Raw genomic sequence first — 23,703 nt, 5'->3', positions numbered from 1 at the left:
AACATGACAAAACAATGCTATAAAACTGTGGCACTAAAACACCAACTGGCGTTGCATCATTTCATATCAGCTGGAAGATATGAAAGAATATCTTTTTTTTAGAAGAAAAGCAAGTTTACATGAGAGCACAGACGAAAACTGGGTATCAAAATGACCGCCGAAATCCAACCTTTACAATGAAACGCCACTTGATAGTATCCAATAGGAGCTTCATGTCCTGACTGACAGAAAAGTATAGCTTCCAATTTACTTTGGGTATACCTGGATAGGCGTTTTGCGTCAAATTTTACAGGTGATCTGGTTAACAGCGCTCATCCAATCACATTTCACTTCCGTTTCTCTATGAACTCAAGAGCTGATTAAACTCTATGAGAAGGCCTGCTAGCATCTGTTTTGCCACACGGCCCGCGTGACCATTAACATGCGCTGTGATTGGTCAGTGTGTCAGTACACACTCTGGAACTGAAGTGCACTGATAAACTGTACAACAGCATCGCAGAACTTTTTTCTTTTTTTTTTTAAAAAGGAGAGCGGATGGACTTTGTCTTTAATGAACAGCATCTGGTAAGTTTCCTGCTTTTTGTGTGTTTTCATCTGCGGTGGCGTTGTGTTGATGTCTATGGTGCTGTTTTTACGGGGTTGGCTGGTCTGTCACAGTAACTTCCGGGACACTATATTTATAGTATATTCGTTCAGGTACCCAAAATATATACATTTTTGAAAATAAAGTATTTCTGGAGGAAACCACATATTACAGTTACTCAAAACTAATCACATCAATATATACGTTGACAAGATGACAATGAAATTAAAAACAAAAGATTTTTTTATTAACAGTTTAGAAACACAACATTGTTTGCATCTCTCGTTCCTGACTTTTTGTTTTGCTGCAAACACAGACGCACACAGCGGACCCAAAGCCAGCTGTGTGCGCAACAGAAAAATGGCGCATCTGAGGAAGGATCTGCAGTGCAGGGCATGTCGAGGTAAAGAACAGTGAGGACACCAACACACCACCTCTTCTACAACGTTTAGCAGCTCATGAGACTTTGAAAACATGGAGTTTAACCGCCATCACTGAAACACATTCAAGCTCCTCAAGAGTTCTAACGGTAGCATTAGAAAAAAACTATTCAGTCAGTTTAGTTTCTCCGTTTTAGAACTGGCTGTGGTGTGCACTGACCAACACGGACTGCTACGTGATGACACCGACAGGCTGCGCTTTGGCACCATTCAGGAGGTCATCATGATCAGGCGATATTAGAAGATTAAACTTGAAAAGAACAAGTGGACTGATGAACATTAATGTTGGACGTTCACCAGTAAACAAGTTCCGCTTAAGTATACCAGCCATCGTTCTCTATAGTCGACATGTTAGTAGAGGCTGCTGCTTCTAAAAGCCCAGGCAGTAATCATAGCATAACTACCCATTACACTATCAATAGTTGTGACAGATTTCTTCTTAATGATGACTGTACTTCCAATGCTTTCAAATACGCTGGATGTGAATTAAGTGCTTTCCCTTTTTGTCATGGTTTACAAATAAAAACTATGTGGCCAAATCAATTCTGGATTAGGACTCATTGAGGATCCTGTGAAGGACTGTACTATATGAATACCAACCTCACAGCAACAGTGTGGTCGATGATACAGTGCAGAAGACAAAGTTCGTGTTCACGAATGACAAACCAGACTATAACACATCTCAGCCGGGTCAAGTGTCCATACAGTTTACACCTCTCCATCAGCACGGGTGTGATCTTCTGTCGGCCGGGAGAAGGGACTTCGTCTGGACCTGCATCTACAATCTTGTTTTAACTGCTTCTTCATGGTGTTTAAGTGTCCGTTTGAAAGACAGAAGAGATGACAGCGCAGAAGAGGGAGGGGGGGAGGGAGGGGGGTGGATGAGAAGTTTCCAATCCTTCTCCAATAAGCGTCCAGCAGTTCAATAAACAAGGACATAAAGACGAAATTAAAGAAAAACCAAAACAGAGAAAAAAAAACAGAGTGAGAAGGAACTCAAATATTTATACACCGTCAATAAATATAGTGATTTTCTTTTTCTTCCAGTTCCAGCTGTTATAATTCATCGTCTATGTGGTTCTCAGGTTTGGCCTTCTCCGTTGGTCCTGGAAATGAGGACAGAGAAGGGAATGGAAATGAATACTGTGTATGTATGTGGGATTACATCCACTCACTTCATTAGTATAGAGAATGTGTTCCTCTGCAGTCCACACCAACAGAGCTGAGTAATCTGAGCCCATGTCACTGATCCACACACAGAAAGCTGCTGCTATGGCGAGGCGCTGATGTTAGAATACTCACATCTGATTTTGACTCCATATCGACCTGTAAGACATCTAATTATTCACATGTTCTTTAGCAAAGCCTATCTCACATGTGAGAAGCATGACCTTTAGCTTCCAGCAGCAAAGAAGAAGTAGCGTACTGCTACTTTGGATAAGTAGAGTAATACATTGCATCACATTGTCATGCAGGATTGATTACTACAACAGAAACACAAGCTACCATTCCATGTTTTGTTGGTTCATGCTATTAGGAGTTATTGTCCAGAAGGGTACTTTAATTGGATTTGAGAAAGAAAGAAAAAAGATTCCAAATATAAAATAACTTGCCAGAGTTGCGTTACAGGTCAACATATTTATAAATATAATGAATCAATGAATAAAAACCACATTGTGTCTCTCAGGTTCCCCCAGGAACAAACGAGTAACGCAGTACTAAAGCAGAGCCAGTGAGAAAAATAACCACATGTTGTCAGAGTTGTCCACCTGGAGGATGAAAAGCTCCCGGCTGTACTCACACCTCACCTGCACTCTGTCGCTGCACAGAAGGAACAGGACGTTTGACAAGCTAATGCAACCCATTTCAATAGGAGCAGTACTCTGATGATCCATTTGAGTCAGCGAGGAGTTCATTCTGTTCAGAGGAGATTTCTGAGCCTGCAGTAACGTATTGGACAACATCGACTGCGTTTCTACTCTTGTGTCAAGGCCCTACAGTTCTCCGGCATCGTCAGCAACAGGTGCGGCAGACCGACCTGTAGTTGTGGTTTGGTCTGTGGGCTGTGATTGGCTGTCTGAGTCTGCGTGTACAGCGCTCTCTTCAGTGGGCGGGGCTTTGCCCGGCTGCACCTCCTCCAGGTTTTCTATATTTGACGAAACGATACATGAGAAGTTATTTCAAGTGTTATTACAGCACATACATGCCAGGCGTGATCTCTGCTGTTGGACCCACCAGTCTTCGTGTCGGCGCTCTCCTCTGTGGGGGGGATGACTTTCTCCTCGGCCGTGGCGTTGGCCTTGCTGCTTTTATCAGAGCTGGTGCCGTTCTTGGCTTTGGCTTTAGCTTTGGGCTTCGCAAACTTGGCCTTGTTGAGCAAGTAGTTCACCTCTCGATCCAGAAGAGTCAGCTTGGCCTCGAGGTCTTTGGACAACAGGACCGGCCGCTCCATTGGAGAGCGTTTCTCCTGCTCTGCCACCGTCTCGTTCTTCCACGTCTGGAGAAGACAGACACAATGGGATGCGAGTAGAACTACTCGGCCTATAGGAACAGTTCTACATGTGTTCTGTGGCACCTTTCTTATAGCTGGGGTTGGAGAGTACGCAAGCCCAAGGTTGCCAACTCTTTCCAATAAAAAGTACCGTAAAAGTCGGGTTTCAAGCCGCTCCTACCTCCGGTCAGTGTCCCCGCTGTAGCAAGCTAGGAGTAGCGCTAGCTAGCGCTGCCGCTAGCACTGCCGCTAGCACTGCCGCTGCCCGCTAGCACTCTGCCCAGTGTCGAGCCGGGGCTGGTCCCACTACCTTCGGTGGTTGTCGGGGAGTTAGCGGATGTTAGCGGAAGTTAGCAGGGAACTAGCAGAGCGCTAGCGCAGCGGGGAGCTAAAGGGGACACTGGAAGTAGCGGCTTGTAACCCGACTTTTACAGTAGCTAGCAGCTAAATGTAGCAAAGACGCAGAATGAGTTATGGGTTATTACAGTCCTGTGACAGTTACAGGATTTGTTTATTTTTTTGTCAGAGCATTTGATTCATTGACTGACTGGATGTTAAAAGAATTTTTAACAAATATGACATCAAATATTTTGTCTTGAGGACAATAAACCGATAACATTATGAACTGGGGTTAATGGAGTTTGAGTGATGTGGCCATTTACCTGCCAAAGAGGCGATGCATTATGGGAAAGGTAGCATTTGACCCATTCTAGAAACTTACAGTCAGGGTTTCCATTTGGACTATTCTGTCCCATTCAGCCTTCTTTATTGTAAAGCGACACTGAAGTAGGCGGAATGCCCTTTTAAAGGAAACAGACTCCTCCTAGAAGTGAGCGCGTTAACCCATTCACCACCTACCGTTGTTTCGTTGATCACTTTGGCTAACGTAGTCAGCTCAACTTCAGTAAAGATTTGGTCATCCTCTGGAATCATTTTGGCACTCCTTTAAAATGAAAATAGAAAAGAGTCAAAACAAAAGTACAGCGCCACCACAGAGCCTTCCTTCCTTCCTTCCTTCCTTCCTTCCTTCCTTCCTTCCTTCCCTCACCTCAAGAAGAAGCTGGAGGTGTTGAGCATGCTGTCCAGGGCCGCCAGGCGGTCCGGCCACTTGCGTCGCTCCTCCACCCTGAAGAACATGTCCTTGCACAGGCTCTTGAGCTGAGACAGCTTCTCTCTCAGCTGCTTGGTGGTGGCCGCGTAGCCGTCCTCGTCCATCCACTCAGAAACCTCGCTCAGCTTGGAGGAGATCTGCTTCTTCTCCTCCGCCGACACCACCAGCTGGTACTCCTCCTGGTGCAGCTTGTCCTGGAGGGAGAACCAAAGTATTGTGTGTTTCTGTGATGTCATAGCTTTTTTTTATGTCCCGGGACAGATTGTAATAATTGTATATATTAAATCTGAGATAAGACAGCTCAGATTAACGTTGGCTAAACCTCACCTGTGTCTCGAACATAAACGCTTCCAGGTTGTTTAGTGACTTTTCCCTTTCATGTTTGGCCTGGTCTCTGTCTGTCAAATCCTGCAGCCTGGAAAGAAACAAAGACTTGTCTTAGCCAATAAAACCAAACAAACACAAGAGCAGAAACAAATAGAAACCGCTGCTTTACTTCTTCTTCGAGGAAATGACATCATCCGCCGTTGGGTCGAGGATGTCGTTGATGACGAGTTCCACTGTGATGTCTTCGGAGATCTTGCTCTTTTTTTGAGGTTTTGCCTTCTTCTCTTCCGTGTCCTTCTCAGCGGTCCCAGATTTCTCTCCATCCTCCTCCTTTAGCAGCAGACATGTGGTTACTTTCAACCACAAGTCCTTCATTCTTTTTGAATGTAGACCCACCCCACAGTCTACTGTTGATCTTACCTTGGCATCAGTCTTGCTTCCTGCCTCCTCCGTCTTCTCCTGACCCTTCTCTTCATCTGCACTTTTCTCCTCATCTTCCGGCTTCTTTTTTGCATCCTCCTCTTTCTGTGCCTCCTCCTTCTGTGCCTCCTCCTTCTGTGCCTCCTCCTTCTGTGCCTCCTCCTTCTGTGCCTCCTCCTTCTGTGCCTCCTCCTTCTGTGCCTCCTCCTTCTGTGCCTCCTCCTTGCCGTCCCTTCCAGACTCTGGAAGCACTTCCTCCTCGTCCTGGATACGAAAAAAAAAACAACAACAATTTGAGCTACAATCTCAGGCCGACGCGTCTGAGCATCATTAATATGTTGTGAAACTTGGTACAGGAGTGTATTTGGATACTAAACACGCCCCTGCCCCCGGCTAACTGATGGGACTCTGTGGCATGAGCTACAATTACCTGCACAGGTTCAGTTACATTAGAGGCGGGTTCTGACGTTCCTCCTCCAAACAAGGTGGAAATGGTGTTCCCCAGTTCTGAATGAGAACAAAGAGCAGGTCAGTCAGTAGTAAGGAGGCTGCAGTGATCACTTTACGTGTTAAACATGCAGCACTTTCAAAGCGTTACTCCAGAATAGTGTTCCAAAAGCTGATCCTCTAATATTCTGACATCTGTGTTTTTGTTGTTGTTTTTTTTTAGTTTTTCGGACGTTACAGATCTACGTTTGCAAAACCTACTCGTTAAAGTTGATTCCTCTTCTTTCTCCTCCACAATGGTTTCAAACACAGACTCCACCTTTGGATGACAACAGTAATATATTACAATCTTCATCGATGCAAATAAAAATGTTTTGATTCCGTGATTATTCAGGTACATTAATAAAACAAAAAAAAATAGTACCGTAAAAGTCGGGCTATGCGCCGCTACTACCTTCGGTCATTGTCCCCATTTGCACCGCTCTGTAGCCAGCTGGCGCTCATGCTAACTTCCGCTAGCTCTCCAACAACCACCAAAGGTAGAGACCAGCCCCGGCTCTACACCCGACTTGGGCAGAGGGGACGCGGGCAGTAGCAGCAGCACTAGCTAGCGCTGCTGCTAGCTAGTGCTGCTGCTAGCTAGCAGCAGCACTAGCTAGCAGCAGCACTAGCTAGCAGCAGCGCTAGCTAGCGCTGCTGCTAGCTAGCGCTGCTGCTAGCTAGCTACAGCGGGACACTGACCGGAGGGGGGAGCGGCTTGTAACCCGACTTTTACGGTAGATGTATTTATAGAGAGAGCTGGAGCCTGATGCTTCTTCTACAGCCAGTCTTTCATGTGTGTAACATGGACACGTCCATCTTCACAGCGACTGCTTTGTGAGCGTGTGACTGACCCGATCCAGCAGCAGCACCCCACTTTCATCCATGTTGAAATGGGCTTTGATGCCTTTGGACTCGGCGTCCGTGTGCTTCTGGAAGCTGTCGCCTACTCCGGACAGTTTGACGGTGGTCAGGTTCAGAGAGCCAAACACACTGCAGAACACAGGCAGAGAGGAGAGCCGGGCTGTCAGTCACATCCAACGGAACAGAGCCACTACAGTCAAGTCAAACACGAGAATCCATCATGGAAACTTTAAGGAAACCGGTTATTTGAGTTGGCTTTTCTACTACCAATCGTCCAGGGACGTCATTCACACGGCTAACGTAGCGAGCAGCTAACCAACCCGAGGTCGTCCTGACTGAGGAAGCTGAGGTCGCCGTAGTTGATGTAGAAGGCGAAGTCAGCGTTGTAGCGGTTAAACGTGATGACCTTCCGCTGGGGGTAGGGCGCCATTCTCTGGAAGAGGATGCGCTTGTTGTGTTTGAGGCTTTTGATCTCCTCTTCCTCCGTCTCCCGGGTGAACTCCACCTGACGAGTTCAATAACGTGGTGCGTTAACACGGCTAGCATTCAGGATTCAGGGATGCAGTCCAGAGGTGAAGGACCGGCACTGACCTGGATGGGGAACACGGCTGCGTCTCGCACCAGGAACGGTTTGACCTTGAAGGCCTTGCTGAGGGCAGCAGCCTGGTACACGGCGCCCATCGCCGCTGCCTCGTCGGCATTGATGTTCTTCCCCAGCTCCTCTCTGCACACACACACACACACACACACACAGTTACAACTGCTCCTCTCTGCGCACACACACACACACACACACACAGTTACAACTGCTCCTCTCTGCACACACACACACACACACACACACACACACACACACACTCCTCTCTGCACACACACTCCTCTCTGCACACACACACACACTCCTCTCTGCGCACACACACACACTCCTCTCTGCACACACACACACTCCTCTCTGCACACACACACACACACACACACTCCTCTCTGCACACAAACACACACACTCACAACTGCTCCTCTCTGCGCACACACACACACAACACAGACACACATTCTCCTCTCTACACACAGACACACACACACACACACACACACACACACAACACAGACACACACACACGCTCTCCTCTCTACACACACACACTCACAACTGCTCCTCTCTGCACACACACACAACACAGACACACGTTCTCCTCTCTACACACACAGAGACACACACACACTCCTCTCTGCGCACACACACACACAACACAGACACACGCTCTCCTCTCTACACACACACACCCACACCACGGACACACTCCTCTCTACACACACACACACCACAGACACACACACCTCTCTGCGCGCGCACACACACACACCACAGACACACTCCTCTCTACACACACACCACAGACACACACACACCCACACCTCTCTGCGCGCGCACACACACACACACACACACTCCTCTCTACACACACACACATCACAGACACACACACACACCTCTCTGCGCGCGCACACACACACACCACAGACACACTCCTCTCTACACACACACACACTCCTCTCTACACACACACACACTCCTCTCTACACACACACACACCACAGACACACTCCTCTCTACACACACACACACACACACACACACACACACAGCTGCTCCTCTCAATCCTCCTCTACCTGCTTAAAGGTAAAACTCTAATTCATCACAATCGTGTTTATTGCAAAAGGTATTCGGGTATTTGCTTTGGTGTATTAGTATATTGCATAAATAATAAAATAAAAATAGAAGTTAAGTAATATGTAAAAAGATAATACGAGATATGGTGACACGTACTTCTCCACAGCTTTGAGCAGCACTTCCTGAACCTTGGGGACCCGGGTGGCTCCTCCCACTAAAATCACCTGCTCAATGTCCTCCTGTTGGCAGACATGAGAACTGCAGTGATGCAAATATCCACTCAGTCGTACTCACTGCTCATCACTTCAAACAGAATCCACATGACGGCTGTCCACAAAGCTCCGATGAGCTGAACAGGTTTTGCTTCAGTGACAATCAATCCTTCCACATCTTTATCGTTTTGTTATATCTGACATCGGCAATATATTTTTTGGGGACTACTTTTAATGAAAGCAAAGGGAAACCAACAAATAATAATACGAGCCCAATAAGCACACCCTCAGAAATAGAGAGTACATTAAAGACGTCATCATGCCTACTACTCACTATATGAATAACTTGTGTTATATGCATGTAATGTGCTGTAACTCTGCTACGTTGCTCATTCTGGTCACATGACATCTATTGTACTTCTGTCCATCCTGATAGAGGATCCTCCTCTGTTGCTCTCCTGAAGGTTTCAACCTTTACATTTTTGGGGAGTTTTTCCTGACAGAGGATGTTGCATGTGTACAGATTGTAACGCCCTCTGGGGATAATTTGTGATTTTGGGCTTTACTAAATACATGTAATTGAATTAAATGAAATACAAATGACGCAAAGTGCAGCATATTACATCATCTAGCCTCCATGCACAACTGAGACCGGTCCAAAGAAACAAGCGTATGTCGACAGAAGGACCAGTTGGCAGAATAAACGTGTTCAGAATGACAATAAATAACAGTTTACCATGCAAACTTCCAGTGCACACACACTTCTACTGACCAAGACGGCTGGTGTCTAGCAGCTCATCTTTAACACGTGATTGGCTGCAGCAATGAGAGTCCATACACTGTCTTTTCTATCTAGCTTTCCTGTATCTGATGTTACAGAATTACAATAACTTAAAACTGCAGCCAAATCCCCAAAGTGTGAGTCGCGGACTGAGAATACTGACCAGCTTCATTTCTGCGGTGGAGAGGGCGTCCTGCACCGGACCCGGCACTCTCTCAAAGAGGTCAGCACACAGCTCTTCAAAGTCAGCCCGGGTCACCTTGGCTTTAAAGTCAATGTCATCCATCAAACCTTCCACCTGAGGAAGAAAACACATGTTTATCTGTCACTGCATGGTTCTGCATGCAGACGTTGGGAGTCTCCATCACAAATGTTCTAAATCTTAAATTCCTTTTTTTCCACGGTGTTCGAAATGTTGCAATATCTGTAATGTTAGTCTTAACATGTGTTTTTTGACACAACAAGCTGTGTGTTGCAGGTTCACGTCCCCGGACTCACCTGGGCCATGAACTCCATGTTTGCACTGAGCACCGTCTTGAGCCTCTGAGCCTCTTTGAGGAGCTTGGCCATGGCCCGGTGGTTCTCCCTCACATCCTTCTTGCTCTTCTTCTGCCCGTTGAACAGTTTGGCCAAGTGGTCCCGGAGACGCAGGTCCATCTCAAAGCCCCCCAGCCCGCGATCGAACCTACGGCCAGAACAAGAGATCACCTTAGCCTGAGGACATGTGGGGGGTTTCAATCAGCTGACAGTCAACACACCTCGTTCATAATCAAAGACTGGTCAATGCAAGATGGTCTGTGGAGGTTAATGAGGCTCAGGTAGGGTCAGCCATTAAAGCTTCCACCTAAAATAAATAAAATAAACGCAGAATCTCACCACAAAACCCAGGATCTGTCATAAAATCTGATAATTATTCCTCTACACTCAACCGCCTTTATTCAGACCTGTAGGTGCTGAGGGGATCATCTCCTCACACCAGCTGCATGTTGAGTGTACTCAAGATGAATGCATCGGTTTTCAGAGTAGCACTAAACACTTGCAGCCGTGTTTGGCTCCACTTTCTAAAACTCTGATTCCAACACTGCAGCTCAGGAAAACTTTGTATTCCATCTTCTGGCTCAACTGGAAGTAAAACATGCTAGCAGCTAAGAGGCATGAGCAGGCTGAGGACGGTGGTCAGAAAAAACACCATTATGAATTCAAAAAGAATAAAATGTTATACTAATTAACTCCCATACATTATGAATGTATTAATGAAGGACTAAAATCTCATAATAATTAGTATTGTTTGAAGTTATTACATTATGTTCTTGTGCATTAGGTTAAGTATTTATTCATAGGATTTTTTATTGCAACATATGTCATTTATTTATTATTGAACACTTAAACTACATAACTCTCTACAGGTTCAGACACATTCTGACCCATGACTTTTCCATGACTTTAAACCAAATGTCCATGACCAACATTTAGTGAAGTCTGGGTGTAAACAGTAAAAAGTGAGTAAATGTAGTATTTAAACTAACAATGAGAATACAAAGCATACAGTAAACCTTAAAGGACTCAAATGAATGAGACAATAGTTTGATTAAAAGAATTAACATTTATATAGATGCCTGTATGTATGCCTGCTTATATTTTGAGCGTCTTTCTTTTAAAAGCATATTAATTATTTCAAACTCAGCGTAAATGAACGTCATGAACACATGAATATAACACATTTACATGAACACATGAATATAACACATTTACATGAACACATGAATATAACACATTTACATGACTTTTACTAAACTTTTGGGATTATATTTTTTTCAAGGACTTTTCCAGGCCTGGAAATAACCATTTTAAAACTCCATGACTTCTCCAGGTTCTCCATGAGCGTAAGAAGAACCCCGTCTCCACCATCAGATAGTCAACCATGCTGGACTCACCCGACTCCCCGGATCTGGAACTGGGGCTGGGCGCCCGCCTCCTTGGTTTTGACCATCTGATAAGTGACGATGGTGGCCGTTGTGCTGCCTGAGCCCATGTCGTAAAACATCACGTTCTGAAAAGGGGAACAACATCAAAAGCAATCTGGAGTCACTCAGATGCATTCCCATCATGCATTGCTCTACCTAAAAGGTGAGATTCATTTAAGGATAAAGCTGTGTGGATATTCTATATTTGTTATTGTCAACAAATCTCTGGAGACGACCGAAACCAACAATGTGTTAAGCCTCAACGTCACAGCTCCAGTTACGCCGTGTTCCACATCCTGAGGCTCCAAGAAGGTCACAGAATGTGACCACTAGCTGTCTGGGACTGTCCCGGTTACTCCATACATGCTTTGGTACTTTGGATCTGCACATGGGATTAGTCAACGAGAAATGCCGAGTGTGCACCTTAACATTGTTGTCGATGTCTTTCCTCCTGAACACCCCGTAGTTCAAGGCCACAGCGGTGTTGTCGTTGATGAGCTGAAGGACCTTTAGACCGGCCATCTGAGCCGCCTGCAGGACGGCCCTGCGCTCCGCCTGGTTGAAAAAGGCTGGGACGGTGATCACGGCATCTTTGATTGGTTGTTCTGGGAGCGGGAGGGATCAGTTAAAAATCGACATGCTTCACATAATCAAATCCTTAAGCGACGCATCTTCTTCCACGAGGCAAACAGACCTGCGAAGTCCTGAGCGAGTCCACGGGAATAGTTGAGCAGCATTCCGAGGAGCTCCTCGGGTGTGAACTGCGTTTCTCTGGCGGGACAAAAAGCCCAGAGCCAGATCAGTCACAGTCCAAAGCAGTCTATTGGTAACGTGTTTGTCGTAACCATCAGGCCTGCAGCGCCTCATCCTGTGAGGTCAAACTAGAACGAGCATGGATACTGGAGGGAGTTTTACTGAAACTAAAGGATCACCGTGCAAACTACTTGAAAGGAACGCATTATGAAACCGAGTAAAGAGACTCACTCTGAGGTTTTAAAGTAGACCGTGCCTCTTACTGGGTCTTCCAGCAGCTCGTGCTCAGGGAATCGTTTCTGGTAGAGCGCCACCTGGAGGTTATCGTGCTTTTTGCCCAGGAGGCCTTGGAGGTGTCGATAAACAGTTTTGGGGTTCTTCACAGACTGAAAGGAATGCAATACGGGAGCATGAATAGCATACAGACAAGATAGTGTGAGGTTAATTCCACTGTGGCACCATGCATGAATAGAGTAAAGAAGTCCTACCACTCCCAAGGCACTGTCTCCTAAAAGCCTTTCATTCTCCTTCAGGCATACAGCTGTGGGGGTTTTTCTCCTCGACTCCCTGCAGAACAACACAGCAGACACAATGTGGACTTCTTCGTGCCGAGCCTTATGGAAATATGAGCGTGGGTGTGTGCAGGCCAGGTGTGTGTGTGCTCAGTGTGCCGTGACACTCACTTGTTGAGAACGATCTCCATCGGCACTCCAGGTTTCACTATCGCTACTTTCATCCACTCACTGCCCAGGTCCACGGACATCACCGCCACAGCCGCTGCAGACACAAAGACGGTTACGTGTTGCTCTCTGTTGGCTGACAGCACCGGTCGCGCTTCATGTTAGGGAGACGGGTCGCGGCTCACATTACCTGTGTGCGAGGGCAACATGGCCAGAACGAGGCCGAAGAGAACAAGCGGCGCCAGCTTCCTCCCCTCCATGATGAGCTGCAGGGGGAACACAGGCGTCACCATCTGAATGAGCTCCTCAATAGAGATCACCTTTAACCCCCTGCTCTTCCCAACGTCACACGGGAGATTTACGTCACACATCATTTGCATCAGTCTTTGGCTCCACGTCCCGTCACTGCTAATGTTTCCTGTGTGGTTCTTCAGGATATATTCAAAGCAGTTAATGCACCTGCTCCCCGCCCACAGACAAGGTGTAGACAGCTCCAAACACGTGGCATTCACACCACTGTCAAGCTCTGATGTCTGAAGCTGTAACATCTACAATGAAAATGTATGTGTGTGTGTGTGTGTGTGTGTGTGTGTGTGTGTGTGTGTGTGTGTGTGTGTGTCAGGGAGAAACATCAGGACATCTGCAGAGACACTTCTGTTGGTCCAGGTGAGACAGTGACGTATGAATGCATGAAGTGAAAAAAAAACCTCTCTCTAATAAACTAACTCGCACACATCTGGTCTTATCTGGTCACCACGAGGTTCCATTCGAACGCAACTGGACAGCGCGTGCGTTGCGTTCGAATGGAACCGTTAATGCTCAAATAAAAAGCTAGCGGCACAACAGAAGTTGACAGTTGTTAGCTAGCATGCCTGTCTGACAACCATCTCCATGAAAGCGTGACTGACCCGCTGCGCTGAGCAGGAGCTCAACTTACCGCTCTGTGCTGTGCCGGGCGGGTTCTGCGGTTCTGCGGGTTGGGGTTCCTGGTCTTTCCTCGAGTCAGAACCTCTTTGTTTGTGTCACACCGCCGTTTTCCGTTCCCCTTATCGCCGGCTCGTTCTCAGCTACCGGGCCCTGAACGCGGCGTCACCTCATTGGATCCACTGATGCCGCTTCTGGGAGGAAAACGCTGCTGTCAAGCTGACGACAACCACACATACGGTTTCCGGTTAGTGTGTAAGTGCAAAATACACAACGGAGCCCATGCAATATATCCACCTCTCAAAATGTGCAATATTCCCATATAGCTCCTTTTCCCTCTTTTCACAATCCAGGAACAGCACTATTTATTACTGTTATTTAGCACTTTTAAAAACTGTATCTAATACCTTTCGTGTACATACTATCACCTTTTGTGCATATACCACTGTATGTAAAGTGTTTTAATACAAGGGCACTAATTCAAAATGTGTTCATGTCGTTCATTTACACTGAGTTTGAAATAATTAATATGCTTTTAAAAGAAAGACGCTCAAAATATAAGCAGGCATACATAAAGGCATCTATATAAATGTTTATTCTTTTAATCAAACTATTGTCTCATTCATTTGAGTCATTTAAGGTTTACTGTATGCTTTGTATTCTCATTGTTAGTTTAAATACTACATTTACTCACTTTTTACTGTTTACACCCAGATTTCACTAAATGTTTGTCATGGACATTTAGTTTAAAAGGCAAAGCTGTTATTAAAGGGCTAACGCTGAAGGGTTTTATTATTTGTGCAGGCAGAGATGATGATGTGCTCTTGTTTTGAAAGGGAAACCTCCTCGCCTCCTGTAATCATCTCGGCCGTCTTGACTTCTGGTGCAACAACCGGCAATGACCCTCCAAGCCAGAGCCCGCCCACCTGGCTCCACGCACTGCGCCGTGATTGGTCCACGTGAGGTGAGTGACGTCGCAAAACTTCTGTCTGCAGGCAATTGGTCCACGTCCAGATAGTGGGCGTAACTTGAATGACGACCCTTCCAGGTGAATCGAGAGCAAAACCACATGCTTCCTTTAAGTGAATTGAAGTGAACTGAAGGCAAATTGTAATACGTTTGACAAATAAATATTTTTATATCTGAAGCTGGAAGTACATGTACAACTTGTGTTAGTTCAACTATGTGCAGAAACTTGACATTTTAAAGAAATTAAAAGATAATCTTATCAAAAACAGAGGAAAACTGCTACACAATGCCCATGTAGCACTCAGCTAAATACCTCTATGTTGACAATTGTTAGTCATAAAATGCATTGTGATTATCATTCATATATATATATATATATATATATATATATATATATATATATATATATATATATATATATATATATATATATATATATATCTCTCATATGACCCGTTAGACAATGCTACATCAAGACAGTTGCTTCATGACTTTATTCACAATTTGAATCCTCCAGTTAGTCGCAGACATCAAATCATTTCATCAGCGTCAGACGGTTGAACAGTGTTAAGTGCAAGAGGAATAATTAGTACAAGCAAACACACCGAAAGCGAAAGGCTCTAAAGTGGAACTCAGCGAGGTTTAAGACAGTGTCACATGTGTTTAACTACATTTATACAGTGCCCAGTGCTTCACGACTAGGAATACGGTGCAAACAGGTCCGTCACGGCTTCTGAAAGCAGCCGCTGTGAACGGAGAGGCGTCCCGGCGTGAAGCGGCGAAGCAGAGCGTGGAGCGCCGCTCAGGAGGGACTCGGACGCCGTCGCAGCTTCTCAGCAGTTTCTCTTTGTGTGGACGAGCAGGTCTCTCTGCAGGGTCGCGTCCAGGCCGCCTACGGCTTTGCTGCCAGGCGGGTCGGTGACCAGAGTCAGTTTGTTAAACACTCCTCGACCGAAATAGTCAGCCACGACCGAGAAGCCGTCGTTAGAGCTGCGCAACTGAAAACCATAGAACAGACAGAATGTCGAACTGATCGTATCACACGACAGATTATGGAAACATCGCACCGACTGAACAGCTCTAGCATCGTCACCTGTCGGTTGAAGTGGTCGTGCAAGTCGCGCTTCTGGTCCTGGGCGCGCAGCATGTCCATGACTTTGCGGTTCTCCGGCGTGCAGGTCGGGCACTCGGCCTCGCTCTCGGCGTAGCTCTCGAAGCAGTGTTGGTGGAAGGAGTGGCTGCACAGGAAGTGAACCGACGGCAGCTCCAGGGGGCTGTTGCACATGTTGCACTTGGTCTTCTGGAATATTTTGGCACTGTGTAGGAAGACAAAGATTAGCAGGTCACATCAGCAGAAGAAGCACCAGACAGGAACAGGCAGAACTAGTGACAATCAATGAAAAGTGTGACCCACCTCGTTTTGAGCTCCTGGATCTCAGAGCGGAGGTGAGCCGTTTCTTCGCGGTACTGGTGGATTTTGCGTTCGTCGTCCTCTATCTGCTGGGTCTCCCTCTGCAGCTTATTGACCAGGTAGTCCTTGATGACGGAGAGCGTGGCTGTTGAGTTGTGCGCCAGCGTTTGCACCACTACGGGAGCAGGAAAAAACACACGGCTGTAATCCTGGGCCTCTATTAGAACAACACCCTGAAGCTAAGGAAAACGCCCACCAGCTCACCAAGCAATGGAGGCATCAGGTTGTTTTGGTCAATGTGGTGCAGCACCTCGCTGATGTAGGCCTTGCAGTCCTCTTCTTTCCTGGCAAAGTATCCCAGCGCCTGCTCCCATAGGCAACCCTCCTGATCCCCGTAGCGCTGGCAGGCCTCCACTACCTTCCCATACTCCTCATTCTGCATGTGGTAGTGCATAATCTGCTGGTACCTGCACATCAATGAAAATCATGTCAATAGACATTCTTTTAACTAACTAACTTGCATGCATTGTTCTCTCACTTACAGTTTACCCTTCTCATACAGGTAGAGGACGCCTTCTTTGAAGTTGTGCATCTGGCAGAGGACCAGGGCCTTATCGAACACGGTGCTGTCGCTCCTCAGCAGGGACACCGCCTCCCCCTGCAGGACTTTCTTTCTCTGACAAAGAAATGCATTAGGAAATAAACGTTTAAATGATTGTACTCTCGTTAAAAAAAATACATCTGCAGCAGCAAACTGTACACTACCATTCAAAGGTTTGGGGTCACTTAGAAATGTCCTTATTTTCAATGAAGATGACATTAAACTAATCAGAAATACACTATACATTGTTAATGTGGTAAATGACTATTCTAGGTGGAAACGTCTGGTTTTTAACGAAATATCTACCGTAAAAGTCAGGTTACACGCCGCTACTACCTTCGGTCAGTGTCCCCTTTTGCTCTCCACTGTAGCCAGCTGGCGCTCATGCTAGTTCCCCGCTAACTTCCGCTAGCTCCCAGACAACCACCGAAGGTAGCGGGACCAGCCCCGGCTTGACACCTGACTTGGGCGACTTAGCAGCAGCTTGCTACAGCGGGACACTGACCGGAGGTAGCAGCGGCTTGTAACCCGACCTTTACGGTACATAGTTGCTGGAAATGGGCCTCTATACACCTATAACTCAGTGTTCTAATGGTACATTGTATTTGCTCATCGCATAGAAGACTAATGGAGGATTAGAAAACCCTTGAAAACCTTTGTGCAATTATGTTAGCACAGCTGAAAACAGTGATGCCGGTGAGAAGCTATAAAACTGGCCTTCCTTTGCGCTAGATGAGTATCTGGAGCATCACTTTGTGGGTTCATTATACTCTCAAAATGGCCAGAAAAAGAGAACTTTCATGTGAAACTCTCCAGTCTGTTTTTGTTCTTAGAGATGAAGACTATTCCATGCAGGAAATGTGTCTGGGTGACCCCGAACCTTTGAACGGTAGTATATAGTATATCATTTTGTTCACACACACACACACACACACACACACACTGACCACAGGGTCCTGTTCATGTGCCCAGTCCTGCAGCCGGAGCTCCAGCAGTGTGTCGTACACTCCCTGGGAGCAGTGGGAGTCCACGTCCATCATGTGCTCCAGGAAGGCCTTCAGCTCCCGAGGGTTGTTGGCAAAAATCGAGATGAATTCCTCGGAATTGGCCTTATAACAGAACAAACATGGAGAGGCGTTCATGAGAACATGTATGACGTCACAGGGTCACTCTGGTCATATCAGCATCACGGGAAAGCGACAGGCTCACCTTGTTGGCCCGGCCTCTGTCCAGGCTGCCTCGGTCGGCGGCGTCTCCGCTGGGTTGGTAGTTGGTGCATAAGCCCTTCAGCAGCAGCGTGGTGCCTTCAGGGACATGGTGCATCAGGGTTTTCCCGTAGCGCTTCATGTTGCTCTCGGCTTGTTCGAAAGGCAGACGTCCAATGTAACGCAGCCCTTCCTCGTAGTTCTGGGTTTCGGAGGAAATCATGAATTGGGGCCGTGTCAAGCATTCTCCATGCAGTAGACATGAATGAAGATTAAAATATAGGAAGAGGCGCTTACAGATTAAACTGTATCCACGTTGCTCATTTTAATGGCTGCTCATCAAACTGATGGGATCTTTGGCAAAGTGTCAATGAATGGTCTAAAGGTTTTCTGAAACGCCCGTTCTAAAACGCTCGGCTTGCAATACTGTTTTTTTTACCTTGAGGTCTTCCAGCTGGATCTTCAGGTACCACTCATGGTGCATGTGTTTCTCAGCCAAGAAGACAGCGTGGCTGTGGTAGCCGGCCTGCCGCAGAACCTTGATGGCGATCTCAACATCGAAGTGGACCTCGCTTTCACTGCTCTGTTGAAATACGGAGCAGGAGGACCACGGCGTTAGAACGTAGGCTTTAAACTACGTGTTCCATCGTTACCGCGGCACATCGGTTCTCCGGTAGAAAACACTCGGCGGTTACCTCTTGGCGTTCCTGCAAAATTAGCCTAAAACGCCGATCCAAGGCATACAAAGTAAAGTGCAAGCTGTACTTGAACCTCACACTGAAGTACCGGTAGAAGACACAATGGGAACCTAGCATGAAGCTTTATGTAGTCTTAGCAATCGTTTAAAGTCGTAGAATATACGGTGTACAGTTGAATGTCCCGCAGGCGGTCCGTCAGAATATCAAGAGGTTAAAAAAAAGAATAAAAAGTTCCCTTTTCCCTTTGCATTCATCCCAGTCACCTTGATGAACTCCTCCAGCTTGGCGCTGTCCTTCAGCTTGGTGTAGCAGTTCAGGAGCAGCGTGGTGTGGTCTGCGTTGGCCAGCGACTGTCTGTGCAGCGCCTGCAGGTATGCGGTCAGGTTGTGGATCCTCTGCGCGTCCAAGAATTTCCTGATGACATAGGAGGGCTCCAGTTTCCCAATGGTGCTGTGGGAAAAGAGAAGGGATGCTAGTAGAGCGGTTTTAGTGATCAGCAATCCACTCTTTGACAGCTGGACCATTGTAGACCACAAAATCACCACCATGGCTCCTTTTCTCTGCCCTTTACACTTCAAGATGGTGGAATAGTAAACTGAATGCTCAACAATGCCGCGACGATGTTGGAAGCAGCTGAGGAGTGAGCCTTCCTTCTCTCCTTTCGTCAGAGTTCGGAACTAATTGGGCATTCAAGAGAAAACGTCGGCAGGTAAAGACTAAACGTATGGCCTGAAGTGCAAGAGGGCATTTTAATTATTCTGGAAACAGCAGTTCAGGTGGCATATTTGTGATGGATTGTGAAATCTGTGGTCAATTAGATCTCTGACCCAGTTCATAAGATGAACCCTTACATTTATCATCCAATCCAAGACGGTGTCAGCTCTGGAAAACGATTAGTGATGGATTACCGGATGTACTGCTGGATGGCCCCGTCGTGGTCTCCCTTCAGGTAAAGGTGATCCCCGTACTGTCTGAAGATCTCCGACAGCCCGTCGCTGTCCAGGTGCTGGCTCCTCGCCAGGTTTATGGCCATCACAAACAGGTTCTTCTTGAACAGCATCTGAGGAGACAGACAAGGAGTGACGCCTGCTACCTGATCCACAAACGACCCGTCATCAGTACAGGTCCTGCAGGTCCACTCACCTCCAGTTTGGTCTGTGTGTCTTTCTCCTGAAGAACAAACATCCTTCCATCTCTGGTGAGGATGTAGAAGGAGCCCCACTCCGCCACCACGTCCACCACGTCGTCAAAGGAGGCGCTGTAGGCGATGAACTTGTTGTCCAGGTCGTAGATGGTCAGAAGCTGTTTTTCGGATGGAGAGCTGCCACCAAACTCTGCCCTGAGCAGAAGAAGTGTCCTGTCAAAGCTCTCATAGGAAACACTGAGACTTTGGGAAGTGTCTCGTTTACAATCTGCACAGCCTACAACACGTCTGTCCTTCCAGAAAAACAAAAATCCTCATTCACTATTGTACTTGTACATGAAGTTCAGCTGACACAAGTATCTAGTGGTGTATAGGAATGAACTGTCCAGCCACTATTACTGCTAGTGGAACACAGCTATTTGGTAGCAAACTGATCAATTTAGCAGAATATTAGCGAAGACTACATGGAAGACTACATGGAAATGAGCCCAGTCGCAGTTTTCCTTGATTTGCATTAAAAAAAAGCGACTAATTTACAATCTGACGCTGTTCAATGAACATGTTTCTACTGCTGAACTTCATCATGTAAGAGGAAGGTAATATGTGAGGAAATATGAGTTAACCAACAGTTCAAATAGATTTGACAAGGAAACTTTTATAGTGTCCCCTGGAAACAGGCGCCCATACAGTGTGTTCCTCAGTTTGGTTGTTTTCTAATTACCGTAAACGTCGGGTTACGAGCCGCTACTACCTTCGGTCAGTGTCCCCGTTAGCTCCCCGCTGTAGCCAGCCGGGGCTCCTGCTAGCGCTCCGTTACTTCCCCGCTAACTTCCGCTAGCTCCCCGAAAACCACCGAAGGTAGCGGGACTCAAGTTGGGCCCCCAAGTCGGGCTCGACACCCGACTTGGGCAGAGGGGACGCAGGCAGTAGCAGCAGCAGCGCTAGCTAGCAGCAGCCGGTAGCAGCAGCGCTACCTAGCAGCAGCCGGTAGCAGCAGCAGCAGCAGCGCTAGCTAGCCCTGCTACTAGCTAGCCCTGCTACTAGCTAGCTACAGCGGCGACACTGACCGGCCGTAGGAGCGGCTTGTAACCTGACGTTTACGGTAGCAGTTTTTTAAATAAATACAAAATGCTGCTCATGTGTTAACTTGGTGAAGATGAAGGATTTCCAGTCCGCCTTCATCTAACGTATTCAGTGTTGTCCTTACTTGTTGGGCGACTTGGCATCCCTGATGAGCAGAAACAGATACCCGCGGTGCCAGTGGGCCAACAGCTTGTGTCCATCGAAGGCGAAGCAGGGCCCTCGCTCGTCCGGCTGGTACAGATACACGCACTCCTCACCGGCAACGATGAACTGGGAGTCCTGGGAAGGGTCTGCCAGGGAGGAGCAGCGCAGCGCACAGCCGTGGGTGTCCAGCTCTACCTTTGGGTACTCCTTGGTGGACAGGGTGTAGCACTGGGCCGGGAGAGAACAGGGGGTCAGACTGTGGACTCTAGAGTCACAAACAAGCTTATACGTTCTGGAATCAGACTTACATGGACTTTCTCCAGAGTGGCAACAAACAGATGCGTGACCTTTGCCACCTGGCGGAAAGCGAGGCCGGTGACCGGGCTGGTTCCCTCGTGCAGAGTCAGGGTCTTACTGTGGCGATCTCTGGTGATGTCGCCTTTCGTTAAGACCACGCTTCCGTCTGTGAAGCCTGTCAATCAACACAGCAACCGTTATAAAACCGGGAGGCCAAAGCAAGCCATTGGCGGTGAATCACAGAGCAGATCTCTCACCAATAGCCATGAAGTTGAGGTTCTCATGCACACCGAGGCAAGACACTTCTGTCGGTTTGTTTCCAGGAATTGCGGGGAAGATCCTGGTGCACAGAGGGTTTCCGCTGTCCCTCTTTTCGAGGTTCCACACCTTCACCTGGAAAACAAGCACAGGTTCAGTTTAGTCGCAGTCCGTTCAAGTCGTTGCCAAAGGGTCGCTCGGCGGTTTCGGTCGCTTACGAGAGGGTTGATTCCCTGTTCGTCCTGCCCCACGGACACCAGGATGCTGTGCTGCTTCAGCTGGTAGAGGTGCGTCACCCGCAACTTGTACGCCTGAAAAGATGTCGACTGCAGGGAGCGGGTCAAAAGCCAGATCTTGCCATCCATATGTAACATTGGAGAGGTCAAGGACAAGTATGTACAGAAAGAGATGACGTCTATGGCAGTACCCTGCTGACCAATTATATGATTTAGTATTTGTATTTTGGTGGATTGATTTTTAAGAAACGACACACTATGATTGAAACAGGGTTCATACACATTTTGACTAATGGATTTCCATGACTTTTAACCAAATGGCCATGATTTTTCGCCAAATTTCCATTACTTTTCAATTTGGTTTAAAGTCATAGAAACCCATTGGTCAAAATGTCTGCTTAACACATTTTGACCAATGGGTTTCCATGACTTTCCACCAAATTTCCATGTCTTTAAACCAAAAAAGAAAAGAAAAAGAAATCCATTGGTCAAAATGTGTCTGAACCACTTTTAACCAAATTTCCATGACCATGATTTTGTGAAATCTGGGTGTAAACATGTAGTGAGTAAATGTAGTATTTAAACTAACAATGAGAACACAAAGCATACAGTAAACCTTAAATGACACAAATGAATGAGACAATAGTTTGATTGAAAGAATAAACATTTATATAGATGCCTGTATGTATGCCTGCTTATATTTTGAGTCTTTCTTTTAAAAGCATATTCATTATTTCAAACTCAGCGTAAATGAACGACATAAACACATGAATATAACACATTTACATGAACACATGAATATAACACATTTACATGACTTTTACTAAACTTTGGGGATTTTAATTTTTTTCAAAGACTTTTCCAGGCCTGGAAATAACCATTTTAAAATGCCATAACCTCCCCAGGTTCTCCATGACCGTAAGAACCCTGTCAACGCTGTAACACAGTCAAAATAAAAGCATACAGTATTTAGATACCATGCCCACCTGACTGGTCGTCCCTGCTTACAGCAGTCCCTGTGCAGGTGGAGGACTACAGGTGCATCAACAGTAATGCTAGTCAACAACACAAGGTCGTCCAGTAGGTAGAATATCGACCGAAATGTAAATCAACTCCCAAACACTCGTGAAGTGTCACGTTAAGTAACGCCAGACGTTTGGCTGACAGCCGGCTAGTTCATGCTAAAGGCTAATTGTAAGCTAGCTGCTACTGAAGGATATCTCCCAGGACCACGTGACCCCGGCCGGAGTCGCACGCCGAGATTCCGCTCGGGAGAACAAAGTGCTTCCCATTGTCCGCCGGGTCCTTCACCGTGTCTCTGTCAAAGAAGACGAATTTCCTCCACTGTAAGAACGCTGCCATTTTGTTAGCATTAGCGAACTAGCCGCAACGGGGCGTTGTCATGTGACAGTAAAGTCACGTGGCCTCCCAGGGGGTGTTACGGTTTAATAAGCGACCGTGTTAACTGGAGACGTGTCAGCCGAACGCGTCCGTTATTGTCGTGGTTACGCCAGGCGTTTTAATTGTTTTTAGCACAGTGTCAACCCCTCCTCGTATACACAATAATATATAACATACAAGTCAAATAAAGCGGCATTCACGACGGCAGCTTCGTGTTTTCAAACGGCTGTCTGTAACCACGACAACAACGGACGCGTTCTGATGAGTCACCAGTTAACACGGTCGCGTATTAAACCGTAACCTCCAATCGAGGTTATGACCTAAGAATGAGGGACCTCTGGAGCTCTCAGATATTATTATTATTATTATATATATGGCAGATATTGCTATAAAAACTGTATAATTCACTTCTTCATTTACTCATAAGCAGTAACATATAGACTAACAACTCACATTATACTCTTTTATTATAACATTATTCAAATAGCCCTAGTGGTTGCAGAGATACACCTTTTTTTTGTTTGTTTGTGTATGACATTTTCCAGCAG

At 46.6% G+C, this 23,703-nt stretch overlaps 2 protein-coding genes across 2 annotated transcripts; both read right to left on the bottom strand.

Annotated features, from left to right (window-relative positions):
* Positions 1 to 842: 842 nt before the first annotated feature.
* Positions 843 to 13,824, bottom strand: hyou1 (hypoxia up-regulated 1). The gene is made up of 24 exons (XM_079238037.1): positions 13,722 to 13,824; positions 12,975 to 13,050; positions 12,788 to 12,881; positions 12,593 to 12,671; positions 12,336 to 12,490; positions 12,046 to 12,122; positions 11,775 to 11,956; positions 11,322 to 11,437; positions 9,886 to 10,072; positions 9,551 to 9,685; positions 8,551 to 8,633; positions 7,314 to 7,446; positions 7,043 to 7,227; positions 6,713 to 6,851; positions 6,081 to 6,138; positions 5,803 to 5,879; positions 5,373 to 5,636; positions 5,122 to 5,282; positions 4,953 to 5,040; positions 4,563 to 4,819; positions 4,373 to 4,457; positions 3,259 to 3,520; positions 3,062 to 3,169; positions 843 to 2,129 (listed from the first exon to the last, which is right to left on the bottom strand). Exons 2-24 carry the CDS (start codon positions 13,042 to 13,044, stop codon positions 2,080 to 2,082), a joined length of 3,045 nt encoding a protein of 1,014 aa, XP_079094163.1. The 5' UTR covers positions 13,045 to 13,050; positions 13,722 to 13,824; the 3' UTR covers positions 843 to 2,079.
* A 1,338-nt stretch (positions 13,825 to 15,162) lies between these two features.
* Positions 15,163 to 23,116, bottom strand: vps11 (VPS11 core subunit of CORVET and HOPS complexes; the record flags this gene model as incomplete). The annotated part of the gene is made up of 16 exons (XM_079214118.1): positions 15,163 to 15,675; positions 15,771 to 15,993; positions 16,092 to 16,263; positions 16,353 to 16,555; positions 16,631 to 16,764; positions 17,637 to 17,798; positions 17,899 to 18,096; positions 18,334 to 18,477; positions 18,856 to 19,042; positions 19,501 to 19,652; positions 19,736 to 19,931; positions 20,944 to 21,191; positions 21,272 to 21,435; positions 21,518 to 21,653; positions 21,737 to 21,881; positions 22,965 to 23,116. 16 exons carry the CDS (start codon positions 23,114 to 23,116, stop codon positions 15,511 to 15,513), a joined length of 2,781 nt encoding a protein of 926 aa, XP_079070244.1. The 3' UTR covers positions 15,163 to 15,510.
* Positions 23,117 to 23,703: the final 587 nt, after the last annotated feature.

Source organism: Taurulus bubalis (genome assembly GCF_910589615.1).
Source record: "Taurulus bubalis genome assembly, chromosome: 2".
NCBI lineage: Eukaryota > Metazoa > Chordata > Actinopteri > Perciformes > Cottidae > Taurulus > Taurulus bubalis.
The sequence above is the reverse complement of the archived record's forward strand: the minus strand, read 5'-3'. Positions and strand labels throughout refer to the sequence as shown.